General features: G+C 40.5%; 1 protein-coding gene across 3 annotated transcripts in view; it reads left to right on the top strand.

Moving 5' to 3' along the window:
- Positions 1–20186, top strand: part of LOC115213136 (glutamate-rich protein 2-like) — a 47251-nt gene that overhangs the window by 18265 nt on the left and 8800 nt on the right. Inside the window, exon 2 of one of the 3 annotated variants that reach the window (XM_036503537.1) lies at positions 9491–9576. The exons of 1 other annotated variant lie outside the window; for it this stretch is intronic. In XM_036503537.1, coding sequence (XP_036359430.1) covers positions 9544–9576 — 33 coding nt within the window. In that variant the 5' untranslated portion in view covers positions 9491–9543. The remainder of the gene's footprint in view (positions 1–9490; positions 9577–20186) is intronic. One more of the 3 variants, XM_029782068.2, reaches the window with a different exon arrangement.

The raw sequence follows: 20186 nt of genomic DNA, 5'->3' as shown, positions 1-20186 counted from the left end.
TCTGAAAGAGGAACTGCAGTGGTCTTGCTAGGACTCTCTTACATGCTTTTAGGAGGATTGCCGGGAATCCATCGGGGCCAGTAGCTGAGTCTGTTTTCATTTCATCTATAGCCTTGGTTACATCGTCTCCTTTATATCAATGTAATCTATCGTCGCCGCCTCTGATTTTATATCTGCAGTGGTAAAAAAGTCAGTTGGATTGGTGATTTGGAGATGCCCAAGGGGTGGAGTGAAAACACTCTTGAATTGCTCATTCAGTATTTCACTTACCCTCATTGGTTTTCCTGTAAGTGTGCCATCCTTTTCGAGGAGTGGCCCTATTCTACAGTGCACTGTAGCTGTTTCTTTGGCATACCTGTAGAAAGCTCTGGGGTTAGATTTTATGTTTTCTATAGCCCAGGCTTCTTTGTCTGCTCTTTCTTTTTCATGGGAGAGTTGCAGACATTTTTCGATTTCCAACAGTTTTATTTTTAGGCGGGACTTTTCACTGCTTTCAATCTGTTTGTTTAGGCGATTTGAAAATTTCGTACGCCGTCTCATTAAAATTTTCCTCTCTCTGGGGATTTTGTTCTTGTGTACAGTGGCCTTTCTCTCTGGGACACATTTGTAGCATATGGCTTGCATTACAGACATGAATTGTTGAAGTTTCACGTCGATGTCTGGCGAGGAGAGACATTTAGGCCAGTTTTGTTTGAGGATCTCTTTCTCAATTTGTTTCCAGTTTGCCTTATGGTAGTTCAAGCTGGAAAGATTTTGAGGGTTTCTTGTAGGCTGCATGTCCGTGCTCTCTTTTGGCCCGTACATGGTCAGCTCTATCATGTTGTGATCCGAGAGTAGTGTCGGTGTCACTTTCACATTATGGATGAGATCCATGTCATTTGTGAAGCAGAGATCCAGTGTGTTACCTGCCCTGGTTGGTTGGAGTATTACCTGCTCCATGTACAGGGTGTTGATGAGGTTCAGGAGGGACCTCGCCTGTCCTCGTTCACATCTTGTCATTCCTGGGAGAGAAAGGCCCTCGGGCCATCTGACATTGGGCAGATTGAAGTCTCCCATAAGAAGCACACCTATGTGTTGCTCTAATGTGGTTAGAATTTCTTCTATTTTTATAAGGCAGTCTTCAAACTTGCCCACATGGCTTGGGGCATCTGGAGGGCGATATGTAGCACACACAACTACATCAAGTTGCCTAATATGTACAATTAGTGTGTCACACACCGAGTTTGAGTATGACAAGAGGACCTGGGGTGTGAGGTCCTCACGGATGTACATAGCAACACCTCCATGACTCCTTTCTTTCCTGTCGGTCCGTAGTACAGCATACTGTGGTATGTGTAACTCCGCATCTGCTATGTCCGGTTTCAGGGGCGTTTCTGTAAGTGCTATGCATAAGGCTTGATTGCATGCAACAAAGTCTCTCAGGAACGGGATCTTTGTCCTGTTACTGAGTGTTTGCAGTCCTCTGATGTAGGAGTATCGAGGTGAGGTGTACGTTGTTGCCGGCGGTGTCCATCCTGTGTCTGTTTGCTGTGGTGGTCTGGTATATAGTGGGTAGTCCCACCTGCGGGCTTGGGTTTGATGAAGCCAGGTCAGCTGCTGTACAATCTTTTGTGCCATGCACAAAAAAGATTGTTGCTCAGCAGCTGCTCTTTCGACATCATGTTGGCTGTTTGTGGCGCGCACAACCTCTGCGTACCTCCGTTTTGGGGCAGGTGGTGCGTGGTCCATCCCTTTTCTTTGTGTTGATGGTTTGTCCATCTGCCTCGTGTCTCTGTGGCAGGGTCCCCGATGTGCAAAGCGGCAGCCTGCACCTTCCTTTCCATGCCAGCAGGAACCGAGGCAGTATGACCGAGAGAAATGAATTATAATATCAACAATTGAGGGTAAAATTAATTAATTAATCAATTTCACCAAGTGTTCAGTATGTAAAAGGACCATTTAAGGCGAATTCAAAATATTACATTATATAATTAGGGCTTAGTAAAATAAATTACTTTGCCACATACTGAACTTAGTAGAAATAGCAGCCAAAAAAAATTTTCTTAGCATTTCTACTACTTAAAGAAAATTTCTCTCAGATAATGTTTACTCCAGACAGCTCACGAAGGTTTGGGGGTAAATACAGAAAAATATCACAAGTACATAGATCGTTTGAGTACGTCAACGTTTCAAGATTAGGCTGCTATTTCTACTAAGTTCAGTATGTGGCAAAGTAATTTATTTTACTAAGCCCTAATTATATAATGTAATATTTTGAATTCGCCTTAAATGGTCCTTTTACATACTGAACACTTGGTGAAATTGATTAATTAATTAATTTTACCCTCAATTGTTGATATATATATATATATATATATATATATATATATATATGTATGTATATGTATATATATATATACACACATATATATATATATATATATATATATAATATATATATGTATGTATCATCATCATCATCATCATCATCATCATCATCATCATTTAGCGTCCGTTCTCCATGCTAGCATGGGTTGGACGGTTCAACTGGGGTCTGTGAAGCTGGAAGGCTTCATCAGGCCCAGTCAGATCTGGCAGTGTTTCTACGGCTGGATGCCCTTCCTAACGCCAACCACTCCGTAAGTGTAGTGGGTGCTTTTTACGTGCCACCTGCACAGGTGCCAGACAGGGCTGGCAAACGGCCACGAACGGATGGTGCTTTTATGTGTCACCGGCACGGGGCCAGGCGAGGCTGGCAACGGACACGAACGGATGGTGCTTTTACGTGCCACCAACATGGGGGCCAGACAGAGCTGGCAAACGGCCACGAAACGGATGGTGCTTTTACGTGTCACCGGCACGGGGGCCAGGCGAGGCTGGCAACGGGCACGAACGGATGGTGCTTTTACATGCCACCGACATGGGGGCCAGACAGGGCTGGCAAACGGCCACGAACGGATGGTGCTTTTATGTGTCACCGGCACGGGGGCCAGGCGAGGCTGGCAACGGACGCGAACGGATGGTGCTTTTACATGTCACCGACATGGGGGCCAGACAGGGCTGGCAAACGGCCACGAACGGATGGTGCTTTTACGTGTCACCGGCACGGGGGCCAGACAGAGCTGGCAAACGGCCACGAACGGATGGTGCTTTTACGTGTCACCGGCACGGGGGCCAGACAGAGCTGGCAAACGGCCACAAACGGATGGTACTTTTACGTGTCACCGGCACGGGGGCCAGGCCAGGCTGGCAACGAACACGAACGGATGGTGCTTTTACGTGCCACCGACACGGGGGCCAGACAGGGCTGGCAAACGGCTACGAACGGATGGTACTTTTACGTGTCACCTGCACGGGGGCCCTGATGTTGATCGACCTCAATTTGGTTTGATCTTGATTTTGACTGTTCTCACTGGTCTTGCCGGGTTTTCTCACGCACAGCATACCTCCAAAGGTCTCGGTCACTGGTCATTTCCTTGGTGAGACCTAAAGTTCGAAGGTCGTGCTTCACCGCCTCGACCCAGGTTTTCCTGGGTCTACCTCTTCCACAGGTCCCCTCAACTGCCAGGGTGTGGCACTTTCGCACACAACTATCTTCAGCCATTCTCATCACATGACCATACCAGCGCATACGTCTCTCTTGCACACAACAACTGATACTTCTTAGGTTCAACTTTTCTCTCAAGGTACTTACACTCTGTCGATTATGAACACTGACGTTACACATCCATCGGAGCATACTAGCTTCATTTCTTGCGAGCTTACGCAAATCCTCAGCAGTCACAGCCCAAGTTTCACTACCATGTAGCATGGCTGTACGTACACATGCATCATACAGTCTGCCTTTTACTTTGAGCGAGAGGCCTTTTGTCACCAACAGAGGTAATAGCTCTCTAAACTTTGCCCAGGCTATTCTTACTCTAGCGGTTATACTCTCAGCGCACCCGCCCCCGCTACTGACTTGGTCACCTAGGTAACGGAAACTATCAACTACTTCTAGCTTTTCTCCCTGGAAAGTGACGGAAGTTGGTCTCAGAGCATCTTCAGTGTTAATTGTTCCTGAGCATCTGCCACATACAAAAACCATCTTCCTAGTTAGCCTTCCTTTGACATTGCTGCACCTCTTATGTGTCCATAGCTTACACTTGGTGCATCTTATAGAGTTTCTACCTACACCTTTTCTACAGATCGAGTAGGGCCATCTACCTGAAGGCGTTTGTGATTGGTCTACCTTCCTACTTATTAGGACTTTGGTTTTGGCTAGGTTGATTCTAAGGCCCTTCGATTCTAAACCTTGTTTCCATACCTGAAACTTCTCCTCTAGTTCTGATAGAGACTCAGCAATTAGAGCAAGGTCATCAGCATAGAGGAGCTCCCAGGGGCATCCTGTCTTGAATTCCTTCGTTATTGCCTGGAGGACTATGATAAATAGGAGGGGACTGAGGACTGAACCTTGGTGGACCCCAACCTCTACTCTGAATTCTTCACTGTACTCGGTGCCAACCCTCACCTTACTAGCAGCGTCTCTGTACATGGCTTGTACAGCTTTCACTAACTATTCATCTATCCCTAGTTTCCTCATTGACCACCAGATGAGGGATCGGGGGACCCTGTCGAAGGCTTTCTCCATATCAACAAAAGCCAGGTATAGGGGCTTGTCTTTGGCTAGGTATTTCTCTTGCAGCTGTCTTACCATGAAAATAGCATCAGTAGTACTTTTCCCTGGCACGAACCCAAACTGCATCTGATCTAGGCTAACTCTCTCTCTAATTAGTTGGGCTATAACCCTCTCCGTAACCTTCATTACCTGATCCAGCAGCTTGATACCCCTGTAGCTATTTGTATCTAGGGCGTCACCTTTACCTTTGTAGCAGCTGACTATTATGCTGCTACACCAGTCATTGGGAATGACTCCTTCGTGTATCACCTGGTTAACTATACGGGTGACTAGGCTATAGCCGACACTACCAGATATTTTGAGCATCTCTGCAGTAATTCCTGATGGGCCTGGGGCTTTCCCTGTTTTCATGCTTTTAATTGCCTTATCTACTAAGGAACTGTCAACTCGGATTGCTGGTCCCTCTGTTGGGTCAACATTCGGCAGACTCTCTTTATCCCATTCATTTTCCTCATTCAGCAACCTTTCATAGTGGCTTCTCCAAACCTCTCTCTTTGCATCCTCATTTAGCGCAAGTGAGCCATCATCTGTGTGAACACATTTTTCTCCTACCACGTCACGATTCTCTCTCACACACTGTCTTGCTATACGAAATACCTCAAGTCTTTCATCCTCACGGCGCAGGACATTGGCAAATTTTTTCCTATCTGCTTCCCCTCTGGCTAAATAAACCTGCCTCCTAGCTTCCCTTCTTGCAGTCTGATACACTTCCCTGCTACCACCGTTCTTCCAGTCCTTCCAAGCCTGTTTCTTTTGTCTAATAGCCCTGTCAACAGTATTGTTCCACCACTACGTTATTTTGGGTCTTGTGGGGACTTTGCACCAGCCACAGATCTGGTCAGTGGCTTTCAGCAGGTTGTCCCTTAGGAGCGCCCAGTTATCTTCTACCCCATGTGTAGCTATGCCCCCTTCTATTTCGTCGAAGGCTTCAAGTAACATGTCTCTAAATCTCTGTCCATTAGCAGGATGTTTAAGCTTCCAGACCCTTCTTCTCCATGTTGGTCGTCTTCTAGTCGTCCTCTTAGTCCTGATCCTAAAGTCACTGACTACCATTCTATGTTGTGGGGTACATTCTTCGCCTGGGAAGGTTTTGGCATTCATAAGCAGCCATCTTTCCCTTTTTCTGGCAAGGATGTAGTCGATTTGGCTAGTATGCTGGCCCGAACGGTAGGTGACCAGGTGGCTTGTTGGTTTCCTGAAGTTAGTGTTGCAAACCATAAGACTATTCGCATCACAGAACTCCAGCAGCCTGGTTCCCTCCTCATTGCGAGAACCATAACCATAGCCTCCATGAACGCCATAGAAGCCCTCAGCATATCGTCCAACATGCCCATTGAAGTCACCAGCCACAAAGAAAAGGTCCCTGTTGTTCGTCAATGAGGTGGTCTGCAGTAGGGTGTCATAGAAACGGTCTTTCTGTCCATCAGGTAACCCTGGCTGAGGGGCATAGGCCGATATGTATATGTATATATATATATATAGGCCTCACCGAGGCAATGACTAGTGACTGAGACCTTTGGAAATATGCTGTGCATAAGAAGACCCGGCAGGGCAAGTGAGCCCATCCCATGTCCTTTGCCAGAGATGTAGCCAGCCCACTTATGCATGCCTTTCCTTCCTTCGACACACGAAGACCTGTTGAGGCAAGTGAAGTCGAAATTGAATTCGAAATCGTACTTCATCTGACAATTGGCACCCATGCCAACCTCCCTTCATTGGACACTAAACTCTACCTGCGAAGACCTGTTGGGCCAAGTGAAATCTGAATTGAAATTGAACCAATCCTTTGACTGGCACCTGGCAGTTTCCAGGACCGCTGGACTGACTCCTGTGCAGGTGGCAAGTAAAGAGACACCGTATCAACCCTGTGCTTGAGGAGACCTATTGAGTCAAGTATATCAACATCAAAAATCAATGGAAATTGTAGCTGTGATGCCTGTGCCATTGGCATGTAAAAAGCCTTCCGAACGTGGCCGATGCCAGCGCCACCTTGACTGGCTTCCGTGCTGGTGGCACGTAAAAAGCACCAATCCAATCATGGCCATTGCCAGCCTCGCCTGGCACCTATGCTGGTGGCATGTAAAAAGCACCCACTACATTCACGGAGTGGTTGGCGTTAGGAAGGGCATCCAGCTGTAGAAGCACTGCCAGATCAGACTGGAGCCTGGTGCAGCCTTCTGGCTTCTCAGATCCCAGTCGAACCATCCAACCCATGCTAGCATGGAAAACGGACATTAAACGATGATGATGATGATATATATATAATAATAATAATAATAATATTAGGGAATATTATTCCAGACTTGCAGGGAAAAATTCAATTTAGAAATACTAAATCAAATTTCACAAAACATAATATATATATATAAATTAGAGAAAAAACATCTTTTATCAATTCAAAATAAAAAATTAAATTACATCATCTAGAAAATGACTTATAATAGAAAGATTAAATATAAGATAAAAAATATAACGATGATTAAGTAATGTGCAAAATAATAAATAAAACGTATATATTTGGTAGAATAACGACACGTGCTTTGTGGCTATATTTAAGAAATGATTATAGTAAAAATATTAGTAGTAGTTGTAATATCACTCCAATATAAATATGGCCACTCATCAGGTTAAAGATAACTACAATAATAAAATAATTAATTAATAAATATACGTAAATAATCTTTTAAAGAGATAAATATATTCTTTAAAATAGATATCTATATCTATCTATCTATCTATCTATCTATCTATCTATCTATCTATCTATAGTATCAACAATTGAGGGTAAAATTAATTAGTTATTAATCAATTTCACCAAGTAGTGTTCAGTATGTAAAAGGACCATTTAAGGCGAATTCAAAATATTACATTATATAATTAGGGCTTAGTAAAATAAATTACTTTGCCACATACTGAACTTTCTAGAAATAGCAGCCCAAAAGTTTCTAGCCATTTCCACTACTTTAAGAAAACTTCTCTCAGATATATATATATATATATAAGATACAAAATATACATTAAGTGAAAACTAAATACTACACTTTAAACTCTATACATTAAATCAAATTATTAATTAATATATTTTAATAAACATCCAAATAAAGTCTAATACCCATTAAGCAATTAATACTAAAAACCTTAATATTAATTAATATACACAATGCTAGTACAAGCCATAAATACTGGAATCAAAAATAAGAAATGGTTCAAATATAGACACACCTATTATATAAACTAACTATATAATTAATATATATGTAGTATCTATAGATTTAATATATCACTTAATAATATAGTTGACCAAAATATCAATTAATATAAAAACTAATTTACTTAAATGTAATACTACTTGATAAATATACCACCTAATTATTAAATAATGTATTGTCTAACAAACCTAATTCTCAAATTAAATTATATGTAATACGTTAAATCCCTTTATAAAAATAATAATAAAGCATTCTAAATAAATAGATATCACAATTGATAACTATCATAACTTATAACTATCAATATATATAAAAATGATAATATTTCAACAACAATAATAATAACAATAATAATCAAACCCAATATAATTCAAAAGCCAAATAATATTTATAAGCAAAAACCGTTACTTAGCTTGTCGATGAAAATAATATAACTGAATTTTAAACGTAAAAAAATATATAGGTCTTAGTGTTTATAAAAATTAAACGCCTGAAGACTTACTCTTTTTACTCTTTTACTCTTTTATTTGTTTCAGTCATTTGACTGCGGCCATGCTGGAGCACCGCCTTTAGTCGAGCAAATCGACCCCAGGACTTATTCTTTGTAAGCCCAGTACTTATTCTATCGGTCTCTTTTGCCGAACCGCTAAGTGACGGGGACGTAAACACACCAGCATCGGTTGTCAAGCAATGCTAGGGGGACAAACACAGACACACAAACACACACACATACACACACATATATATATACATATATACGACAGGCTTCTTTCAGTTTCCGTCTACCAAATCCACTCACAAGGCCCGGGGCTATAGCAGAAGACACTTGCCCAAGATGCCACGCAGTGGGACTGAACCTGGAACCATGTGGTTGGTTAGCAAGCTACTTACCACACAGCCACTCCTGCGCCTTAGTGTAAACAATAGAATAAATTATCAATGAAAATGGCGAAAACTATTTACTAATGAAAAATACAAAAAACATCTAAGCCCCATGAATAAAAACATCAGAATAAGCCCTTCCAAACCCATTTTCCTGATATAATGAAAAAAAAAAAACTTGTAAAAGAATGAGTTCAATAACTGATTGAAGCAGAATGAAACAAAACCATTTTATGATGTGGGAAATTTCCATATGAACTCTGTCTTGTATTTTGCAAGCATAAACATCCTGTGTGTGTGTGTGTGTGTGTGTCCCTTCAAAATTCAATGTTTCTAGTCTTAACATTGAAGATATTCAAACAAGAAGAAAGTATTTGACATTTCTGCATTTGCTTCTATTTATGGATTGCTCTATGTTATCTTCTAACTTTTCTATTTTCTATTCAGAAATTGTCCTGTCCTTACACTTGCATCTTCATCAATAAAATATTCTTTTACATAATTTTGTTGAAGTATTTCCTATTGTATTTAGTTATGACAATCATTAGAAAGCAATTGTTTTAACTCCCCTTTTTTTAAGGTCTTTCAATTTGTTTATTAATATCGATCCTGGCTTCATTTAACAAAGGACACAATCACACTGCAACTCATACAATCACATTCATATTAATTGCTAAAGTTTCATTTGCTGGACACATTTTATTGTCACCAAGAGTTTAATATTTTCCCATAAATCTGTGTATTTCAGGAGTCTTACACTAACTTTGAAAAGTTAACTGTTCACCAAAGACGAACATGCAAAATGTTCCAAGCCAGTTAATTATGGAGGTAAAATATTAAAATATTTAATTTCAAATGATTTAATATCAAGGAATCATTAAAATAGCTAAAAGTGGCAATAAAACTGGTATTTTAATTTTTCAATTTTTAAAGCATACACACACTCACACACTCACACATACATACATGCACACACACATAAACATTCAGTGATGTGGTGGTGGTGGTGGAACAGTTCTGTAGTTTGAGCCCTAAAAATTTGCTGTAAGGAAGTAAAGGGGTAACAGAAATCGATATTAAGTAAGGAGAAGAGGAAAGACTTTGGTTCTGGTAAAGAAGAGGAGAAACAAAAAAGAAAGACAAAACAAGAGAGAGAGAGAGAGAGAGAGGCAGGGGTGGGGGCTACCCCCTAGTAGATACAACAGAAGGATCAACCATTGAGTTGACAGCAACTTGACAAATGGAGAAATTGGGGATATGAAGTTAACTGGATTGTCAGGTATTGCCAGTGAGTTGTTTAAAATATCTGACAAGGTAGGGTTGAGTTCCTGTCAGTCTGGAAGATGTCATATCCAATGATTAGTATAGTAGCATCACCACCATCATCATCATCAACTGTTACAAGGGCAAGGAAGATTACAGTGGCATCAACTGGATTGAAGAAATCAAGGAAGCTGCTGATTAAGAAGAGAATTGACCAAAATATAGATTGAAAAAAATTGGTTATGCACCAACAAGAGATACTATCAATGTCCTGTTTCTACTGAGACAACCACAGAACTTCAACTGGGAAAAAGTTACTGCTTTCTAGCATTTATTGACTTGAAGAAGATCTTTGACCAGGTTCCACACTATAATCTGGTAGTTGCTAAGGAAACTAGGATTAGGTGAATGGTTTGTGTGGGCCCTTGAACATTTGCAGAGGGTGACCAGGGCTCAGTTCTTAACTCCCACCTGTTTATTACAGTATTCAGGCTTTAACAGAGGAGTTTAAGACTGCTTGTCCATGATAGCACCTTCATACTGAATCTGTAGTAGGTTTACAGAAATTCCAGACATAGCAGCAAAACTTGGAACTGAAAAACTTCAAAAGAAATAAGAAAGAAGACAGATTCAGCTGCCATCAGGGCAATGGTTGTGCTCAGTATGCAAAAAAGGAAAGTAGAAATTCCACAGAGTTTACCAAGTGTAAACTATGATCATGGAAGTTTCAAAGTGGAATTACAAGATTAATGAAGACTTCATAAACACAGGAAGCGCAAACGTTATAAAAACACATAGATCCTCTCAAATATCCCTCAACTACTTTTGGGAATTGTCTGGTTGTTGTTGATGGCTTTTATTCCTGAGTTGGGTGTTGTGAAAGTATAGCAACTAGGGCAAGAACAAGTTGGAAAAGTTCAAGGAACTATTAGCTCTGATTGCAACAAAGGGCTTCTGATCCTTGTGTCCAGACTGTGAGGCTCTATGGTAGTGAGACATTGGCCTTGAATGTAGAAGATTTGCAAAAATTTGCCTCTTTCTGCAATAAAAAAACCAAACTGCATCTCATCAAATCTTGTCCCTAATCAGTTTTGCAATAACCCTTTCTCTAATCCTCATAACCTGGTCTGACAATCTATATTTAATCTCTTTTGACCTTGTCCCACCTTACAATAGTAGTAGAGTGCCTGTCATAAGATTTGACACTTTCCTGTCACACCCAGTTTTCTATTCCAGTGACAATCCTCGTCCACCCCCCCCTTCATGCATTCTTCACCCCCCCCCCTTCATGCATTCTTCACCCCCACTCCTCGCTCTCATAATAGCCCGTTTGTGCCCCTTTCTTATCAGGATCAGTGACAGCAAGTGTGTCATTATTATTCTGTATACATTTCTACTGTAACAATGCCTTGATTTTCTCAAGTACACCCTCTTGAAATGTAGAGCACTTCATGCCTCTATTATTTTCAGTCGGAACTTATTCAGGCCATTGCACATTTCCCTGTTATTTCTGATTTTCTCTTCATTCCGCTACACTTTTCCTCCTATTAAACTTACCAAACAAAAGATTCAGTTTCAAACATCAAACAGATTTCTAATTTCTTAATGTTTCATTGAATGTTAAACGAGTAAATTATTTTTGTCTTCACTCTCCCTTCTTGTTGTTACTCTTACCATTAATTTATAAACTATATATAGGTATATAGATGTTAAGTGTGTACCACCTGACTGGCCCTTGTGACGGTGACACGTAAAAGCACCCACTAGTGGTTGGCATTAGGAAACTTTGCCAGGTCAAGATTGCAGCATGGTGCAGCCATCTGATTCGCCAGTCCTTAGTCAAATCATCCAACCCATGCCAGCATGGAAAACGGATGTTAAATGATGATGATGATGATATGATGCTGATGATATATATATATATAATATATATATATATATTATGTATGTATGTATGTATGTATGTATGTATGTATGTATGTATGTATGTATGTATACATACATACATACATACATACATACATACATACATATATACATATATATATATATATATATATATTATATATATATATACATTAGCAGGGAAGTGTATCAGACTGCCAGGAGGGAAGCTAGGAGGCAGGTTTATTTAGCCAGAGGGGAAGCAGATAAGAAAAAATTTGCCAATGTTCTGCGCCGTGAGGACCAAAGACTTGAGGTATTTCGTGTTGCAAGACAGTGTGTGAGAGAGAATCGTGATGTGGTAGGTGAGAAATGTGTTCGCATGGATGATGGTTCACTTGCGCTGAATGAGGATGCAAAGAGAGAGGTTTGGAGACGCCACTATGAAAGGTTGCTGAATAAGGAAAATGAATGGGATAAAGAGAGTCTGCCAAATGTTGACCCAACAGAGGGACCAGCTATCCGAGTTGACAGTTCCTTAGTAGTTAAAGCAATTAGAAGCATGAAGACAGGGAAAGCCCCAGGCCCATCAGGAATCACTGCAGAGATGCTCAAAATATCTGGCAGTGTCGGCTATAACCTAGTCACCCGTATAGTTAACCAGGTGATACACGAAGGAGTCATACCCAATGACTGGTGTAGCAGCATACTAGTCAACTGCTACAAAGGTAAAGGAGATGCATTCGATACGAATAATTACAGAGGTATCAAGCTGTTGGATCAGGTAATGAAGGTTACGGAGAGGGTCATAGCCCAACTGATTAGGGAGAGAGTCAGCTTGGATGAAATGCAGTTTGGGTTCGTGCCAGGCAAAAGCACCACTGATGCTATATTCCTGGTAAGACAGCTGCAGGAGAAATACCTCATCATCATCATCATCATTGTTCGACCGTGGTCGAGACAATGGAATTTACCATGTTGCGCCAGACTTCACGGTCCATCATAGCATTATGGAGGTCCTGTTGCTGGATGCCTGTATCCCTGGAGATTACATCAGGGTAGGAGAGTGTGCGCCCTCTGGTGTTGCGAGTAGATGGCTTCCAGAGGAGAAGAGCAGAAATTACTTCTTTTTCAGTTCTACAACAATGTCCAGCAAACTGGACTCTCCTACCTTTCAGAAGAAATGACACAGGTGGTAATTTCCCATATATTTGCATTTTAGTTGGATGGCGCTTCCACGAGAGATTTTGAGCTCTCATAAGGAGGCGAGTGTAGGTTCCATCCAACCGCCTCTCAAGATTCTTTGATAACGTCCAGGTTTCTGAGCCATATAGTAGGATTGGTTCGACTGTGGCTTTGAATATTTCAAGTTTGAAGTCTCTACTTAGATTTGATGACCAGATCTTATGCATGTCATTACAGGCTGACCAGGCCATACCCTTTCTAGTTAGAAAGTCTTTTCCAGATGATGATATGTATGACCCAAGATATTTATAATCAGAAACCATATTTAAGGGCGCATTGTTGAGAGTATGGATGATGCAATCACTGTTAGACAGGCACTTGTTTATGTATTCAGTTTTGGTCTCATTGAGGTAAAGACCTACACAATTTGAGGCTTGTTCAAGAGATTGTAAAAGAGACTGGGCATTGGAGAGAGAATCACTGATAAGAGCGATGTCGTCAGCAAAGTCAGTGTCTGTCAAGTACTCAGCTGGGTGTCTGGAACTTCTTCTTGGTTTTATTTCAAAACCCTTGCCAGAGATGGTATCAACTGAAATACCTAGCCAAAGATAAGTCTCTGTACCTGGCTTTCATTGACATGGAGAAAGCCTTTGACAGGGTCCCCCGATCCCTTATCTGGTGGTCAATGAGGAAACTAGGGATAGATGAATGGTTAGTGAGAGCTGTGCGAGCCATGTACAGGGATGCTGTAAGTAAAGTGAGGGTTGGCAACGAGTCCAGTGAAGAATTCCGGGTAGAGGTTGGTGACCACCAAGGTTCAGTCCTCATCCCCCTCCTATTTATCATAGCCCTCCAGGCAATAACGGAAGAATTCAAGACAGGATGCCCCTGGGAGCTCCTCTAAGCTGATGACCTTGCTCTAATTGCTGAGTCACTATCAGAACTAGAGGCAAAGTTTCGAGTGTGGAGACAAGGATTAGAGTCGAAGGGCCTTAGAATCAGCCTAGCTAAAACCAAAGTCCTAATAAGTAGGAAGGCAGGCAAACCACAAATCCCTTCAGGTAGATGGCTCTGCTCGATCTGTAGTAGAGGCGTGGGTAGAAACTTTATAAGATGTACCAAGTGTAAGTTATGAACACATAAGAGGTGCAGCAATATCAAAGGAAGGCTAACTGGGAAGAAAGATTTTGTATGTGGCAGCTGCTCGGGAGGGATAAACACTGAAAATGTGCTGAGAACAACTTCCATCACATTCCAGGCAGAAAAACTAGACGTAGTTGATAGCTTCCATTATCTAGGTAACCAAGTCAGTAGCGGGGGAGGGTGCGCTGAAAGTGTAGCTGCTAGAATAAGAATAGCCTGGGCAAAGTTCAGAGAGCTCTTACCTCTGCTGGTGACAAAGGGCCTCTCGCTCAGAGTAAAAGGCAGACTGTATGATGCGTGTGTACAAACAACCATGCTACATGGTAGTGAAACATAGGCCATGACTGCTGAGGCCATGTGTAAGCTCACAAGGAATGAAGCCAGTATGCTCCGATGGATGTGTAATGTCAGTGTGCATACTCGACAGAGTGTAAGTACCTTGAGAGAAAAGTTGGACCTAAGAAGCATCAGATGTGTTGTGCAAGGGAGATGACTGCGCTGGTATGGTCATGTGGCAAGAATGGTTGAGGATAGCCTTGGGAAAAAGTGTCACACCCTAGCGGTTGAGGGAACCTGTGCAAGAGGTAGACCCAGGAAGACCTGGGATGAGGTGGTGAAGCACGACCTTCGAACATTGGGCCTCACCGAGGCAATGACTAGTGACCAAGACCTTTGGAAATATGCTGTGCGTGAGAAGACCAGGCAAGCCAAGTGAGACCATAACCTGTGGCCTATGCCAGTGGTGTAACCAGCCCACTTATGTGTACCTTTCCTTCATTGGACACTAAACTCTGCTTGGAAAGACCTGTTGAGGAAAGTGAAATTGAAATCGAAATCAAATTCGATGGCTGGCATCTGTGCTAGTGGAGCGCTAAGAGCACCATCCGAGCATGATTGTTGCCAGAGCAGCTAACTGGCTTCTGTGAAGTCGTCTTACTGGTACTTGTGCCAGTAGCATTTGAAAAAACATTTGAGCAAGGTCGTTGCCAGTACCGCTGGAGTGGTTCCTGTGCAGGTGGCACATAAAAAACACCATTTGAGCGTGGCTGTTGCCAGTACCACCTGACTGGCCCTCGTGCTGGTGGTACATAAAAGCACCCACTACATTCTTGGAGTGGTTGGTGTTAGGAAGAGCATCCAGTTGTAGAAACTCTGCCAGATCAAGATTGGAGCCTGGTGCAATCATCTGGTTTGCCAGTCCTCAGTCATATCGTCCAACCCATGCTAGCATGGAAAGCGGACGTTAAACGATGATGATGATGATGATGACTTAGCACAACAAAGCTTATACAAAGCTTTACATTTTACTTTTGACAATCTTTTTCTAAAAATGTGAAACCAGTCAAGTGAATAAACATCTTTAAAACTGCATTTTCAAACCTTCTTTCATATATATATATATATATATATATATATATGTATATATATAAATATTAGGGAATTGACAGATTTTATTTGGGTATTGTCTGTTATAATAAAGTAAACACACCCATAACAAATATAAGTGCCCACTTCATTCGCGCGTACCTGGAATTGCATGTGAGCCTCAACATATACACCAAACGGCCACTCCCGCCCCATACGGACAAATAAACACATACATCCCCAAAAATGGGCGTAATCCCACTCACACCAATCATATGTATACAATTATACACACTAGAATAATACATAACTAACCCAAATATACAGAACATACCAAAAATCACCAACTAACCACCTTCACAAATGAAACCCACACCCATACAATGACAAAACTCCCCCCTCCATACCCAATTTACACCCACATAGCAATCCCAATATATTCATCCATACATGGACGCACGTGCGTGAAGCACATGCACACAATAAATACGTACAACCCCCCAATACACACTCATATACATACGTATCAAGCTCGACATCCACAGCAATACGCTTACACCCACTCACACCCAGATGGGTGAATTGCACAACCAGGGAACGCACACACACACGTGTGCATATTTTGATTGTGCAACTCGCCCATATGCATGTATGCGGGCGCGATTACATTGTTGCACATATCGAGCCCAAATAGCATGCATATGTACATGTGAGGGGGTACACGCACATGACGTGCGCGTGTACCCCCTGCATTTATACCCGTGCGTGAATATACACATGGAGACTACCACACAGGTACAAATGTGTATAGTAATGGGAGCCCCATCACTACACTCAATGTATACTCTCACCCATCCGCACGGATGTGAAAGTGAATCTCCGGTGTATATGTTGAGGCTTATATGTAGCGCTGTGGAGGCGAACGTCATTGAAATTGTGAATGAACGGGTGGAGTTGGGAATTGTAACCGGGTGGTGGACTAGCGTTGCTTGGAATTGTGAATGGAATAGTGTAGTAGTAAGGCAGGCATCGAGAATAGATTTGGGTTACTGCAAGTTGTTTGTTAGAGCTGCTAAGATGAGCTAAAGCTCATAAATGTATATAATAATTTATCATGGTAGTTTTTTAAAGAATCCATTCATAATAATTTTTTTTTTTTTTTTTTTTTTAAGTAGTGTTGGTTTGCCACGTGGATATAGTTTTTAGTTCCATTTATTCTATTTCTCCATTCATAATTTTAAATGACGTTTACTTTCCATGGTGCGTATTCTTTTTTTACATAAGTTATATTTCTATGGTAACGTAATTTTGGTTTGATTTTTTTAACGGCTAAGAATTTAATTTCACTTCATAATTTGAAACTGACTTGTAAGTATGTATTTTATTTCTCCTTATGTCATATTGTTATTTTTGATATTCTGGTTAATTACGATGTATTTAATGTTGTTTTTCATAGGAGTGTTTATGTATATGAGATTGTGTGTGAGTTTTTAGTTGTATAATTTATTTATCTGTATGAGTGTGGGTGTGTAAATATTGTTGTATATATCGAGTTTAGTGAGTATGTATATGCGTATATGTGAGGGAGTATATGTATCTGTTGTGTGTGTGTGTGTTTTGCGTGTGTGTGTGTTTGTGTGTGAATGTGTATATGGGTTTGTTATTTAGGTTTTGGGATGTATGTGTTAATTTGTCTGTGTGGGGAGGGAGTGGTGTATATTGAGGTTTATAAGTTAGTATAGGTATGTGTATAAGTCGTGGGTCTGTGGTTTACGTGTGTGTATTTGTGTGTGAATGTTTAGGTTAGGGGGATTGCTATATAGGTTTGTTATAGAGTTTAGCAAAGGGAGATTTTATCGTTATATGTTTTTAAGAGTTTTGGTTTATCATGGTTTTTTTAGGGAATTCGTGGTAATTTGTCTATTTTCGATGTTGGTTGTTTTATTACATTGTTTCATTCATAATTTTTGAGTGGTGTTCGTTTTGCCACGTGAATATTATTTTTAATTCCATTTATTCCATTTCTCCATTCATTATTTTAAAAGATGTTCGTTTCCAGAGCGGTTATACTTTTTATACATATGTTAAGTTCCTTGGTAAAGTAATTTTGTTTGGTGTATATGTTGAGGCTTATATGTACTTGTGGGTGTGTGTGAGTGGGGTGGGTGTTTGTATTTGTTATGGGTGTGTGGTTTACGTGTGTGTATTTGTGTGTGAATGTATAGGTTAAAGGGATTGCTATATAAGTATGTTATAGTGTTTAGTAAAGGGAGGTTTTATCATTTATGTTTTGTGAGTTTTAGCTTATCATGGTAGTTTTATAAAAGAATCCATTCATAATTTTTGTGTTTATTGTCTGTGTGGGGTTGAGTGGGTTTTTGGAGTATATGTTGAGGTTTATATGTATGTATAGGTATGTGTAAGTGGTGTGGGTATTTGTATATGTCGTGGGTGTGTGGTTTACGTGTGTGTATTTGTGTGTGAATGTTTAGGTTAGGGGGATTGCTATATAGGTATGTTATAGAGTTTAGTAAAGGGAGATTTTATCATTATATGTTTTTATGAGTTTTGGTTTATCATGGTAGGTTTGTTACGGAATTCGTAGTAATTTGTGTCTATTTGCGATGTCTGTTGTTTTATTGCATTGTTTCATTCATAATTTTTAAGTAGTGTTCGTTTTACCAAGTGAATATAATTTTTAATTCCATTTATTCCATTTCTCCGTTCATAATTTTAAGTGATGTCCGTTTTCTAGAGCGTGAATGTGGGTTGTATGTGTGTGTGTGTGTGGGAGTATGAATAAGTATTGTGTTGAAGTATTTAGCTATTTTATTTATTTATAGTTGCCTAGACGTTTTTATGTGTATGTATAGGGATATATATATAGGTGTGTGATTTAGTGTATGTAGTTAGATATGGTTATATATAATTAGGTATATGTGTATGGGTGTATATATAGTTTATTATTATATTATTATTATTTTTTTGTCTTGTTTTATATTTTATATTTTATATTTTATATTTTATATTTTATATTTAATTGTTGATAGGTTTATTTTAGTTTATATTAGTTTATATATTGTTTATATATTGATTATATATGGATTATATATAGGTTATATATGGATTATATATTTATATTTTTTCATTCATACTTTAATTATTTTAAAATTATTATTTTTATATTTTAAAATATTGATATTTTAGATTGGAAGTCCACCTGAAGATTGTCGATCAAGACAAGAAACAATTGTAGTGGCGGTTTTTTTGACTATTTATTAAAATTTTATGTATTGATTAAGTCTTTCCTTGTTTGTTTTGCAAAATAGTGGTTTTGTCTCTAATAATATTTTATATATATATATATATATACATTTGTTTCAGCTCAGAGCTGCGGCCATGCTGATGCACCGCCATTTGTACTACACTTTTATTACTAAGAGCCTCCTCTAATATGTGGCACTTGGTGAAGAATGGAGTTTGATATAGCTACCCTCATTTGCACCTCTTGCCGTGAGGTAGGTTCATCTGGGACTCTTGACAGGAAGAGTTCCAGGTTTGATTTAAAAACCCCTACATCTACTTTGTGCAAGTTCCTCAGACTCTTTGGGAGAATATTAAAAAGCTGTGGGCCCTTGAAACCCAGGCTGTTGCAGAAGCTGGTCCTGAAGCGTGATGGCATTGCTGGGATCTTTGGCACTATGCAGTGTCGTCCCTTTCTAGCATTGGTGTAGCTTACAATGCCAAAATTTGGCACGATTCCTTCCGGGATCTTCCAGGTGTATATTACTGCATACCTCTCCCGTCTTCTCTCCAGGGAATAGAGTCTTAGCTGTTTCAACCTTTCCCAGTAACTGAGCTGTTGCAAAGAGACGATCTTCTTTGTGAATCTTCTCTGGATTGCTTCAAGGTCCGCTGTTAATTTTACACTGGTGGGTGACCATAGCTGTGAGCAGTAATCCAGGCATCTGAGGACGAATGTCCGCCAGAGGACCATCATGGTTTCCTTATCTCTGGTTCTGAATGTTTTTAGGATCCACCCAGCCAGTCGTCTGCACTTTGTAGCCATCATGGTAATGTGCACTTGGAAAGAGGTATCCTCACTCATATCGATACCCAGGTCCCTCACAGACTTAGGCTCTGGGATTGAAATTCCCTGTTGACCGGGGTATCCTGTAAGTTTAATATTCAGTTTTTGATGCTGGTAGCACAGGGCCTGAAATTTTTCAGCATTAAACTGCATATTATTATCCTCAGCCCATCTGTAGATTGAGTCCAACTCCTGCTGCAGATGTGCAACATCGCTGGGGTTCTGTATTTTCTGCGAGACTTTCGTATCGTCTACATAGCTTGCCAGAGTGGCTATCCAGGCATTTGAGGGCATATCTGAGACGGCCACTATAAAAAGCAGTGGTCCCAAGACAGTGACCTATGGAACACCGCTCACTATTTGTGTGTTCATAGAGGTGGCTCCATTAACCACTACTGACTGACTCCTATCTTTCAGGAAGTCATGTAACCACACTCCAAGTTTTCCAGCTATGCCGAGGTCACGTAGTTTGTGGCATATCATACCATGATCTACCTTGTCAAAAGCT

The sequence above is a fragment of the Octopus sinensis genome, linkage group LG6 (genome assembly GCF_006345805.1).
Source record: "Octopus sinensis linkage group LG6, ASM634580v1, whole genome shotgun sequence".
Taxonomy (NCBI): Eukaryota; Metazoa; Mollusca; class Cephalopoda; order Octopoda; family Octopodidae; genus Octopus; species Octopus sinensis.
Note: the sequence above shows the minus strand (reverse complement) of the source record. Positions and strands in the feature narration are given on the sequence as shown.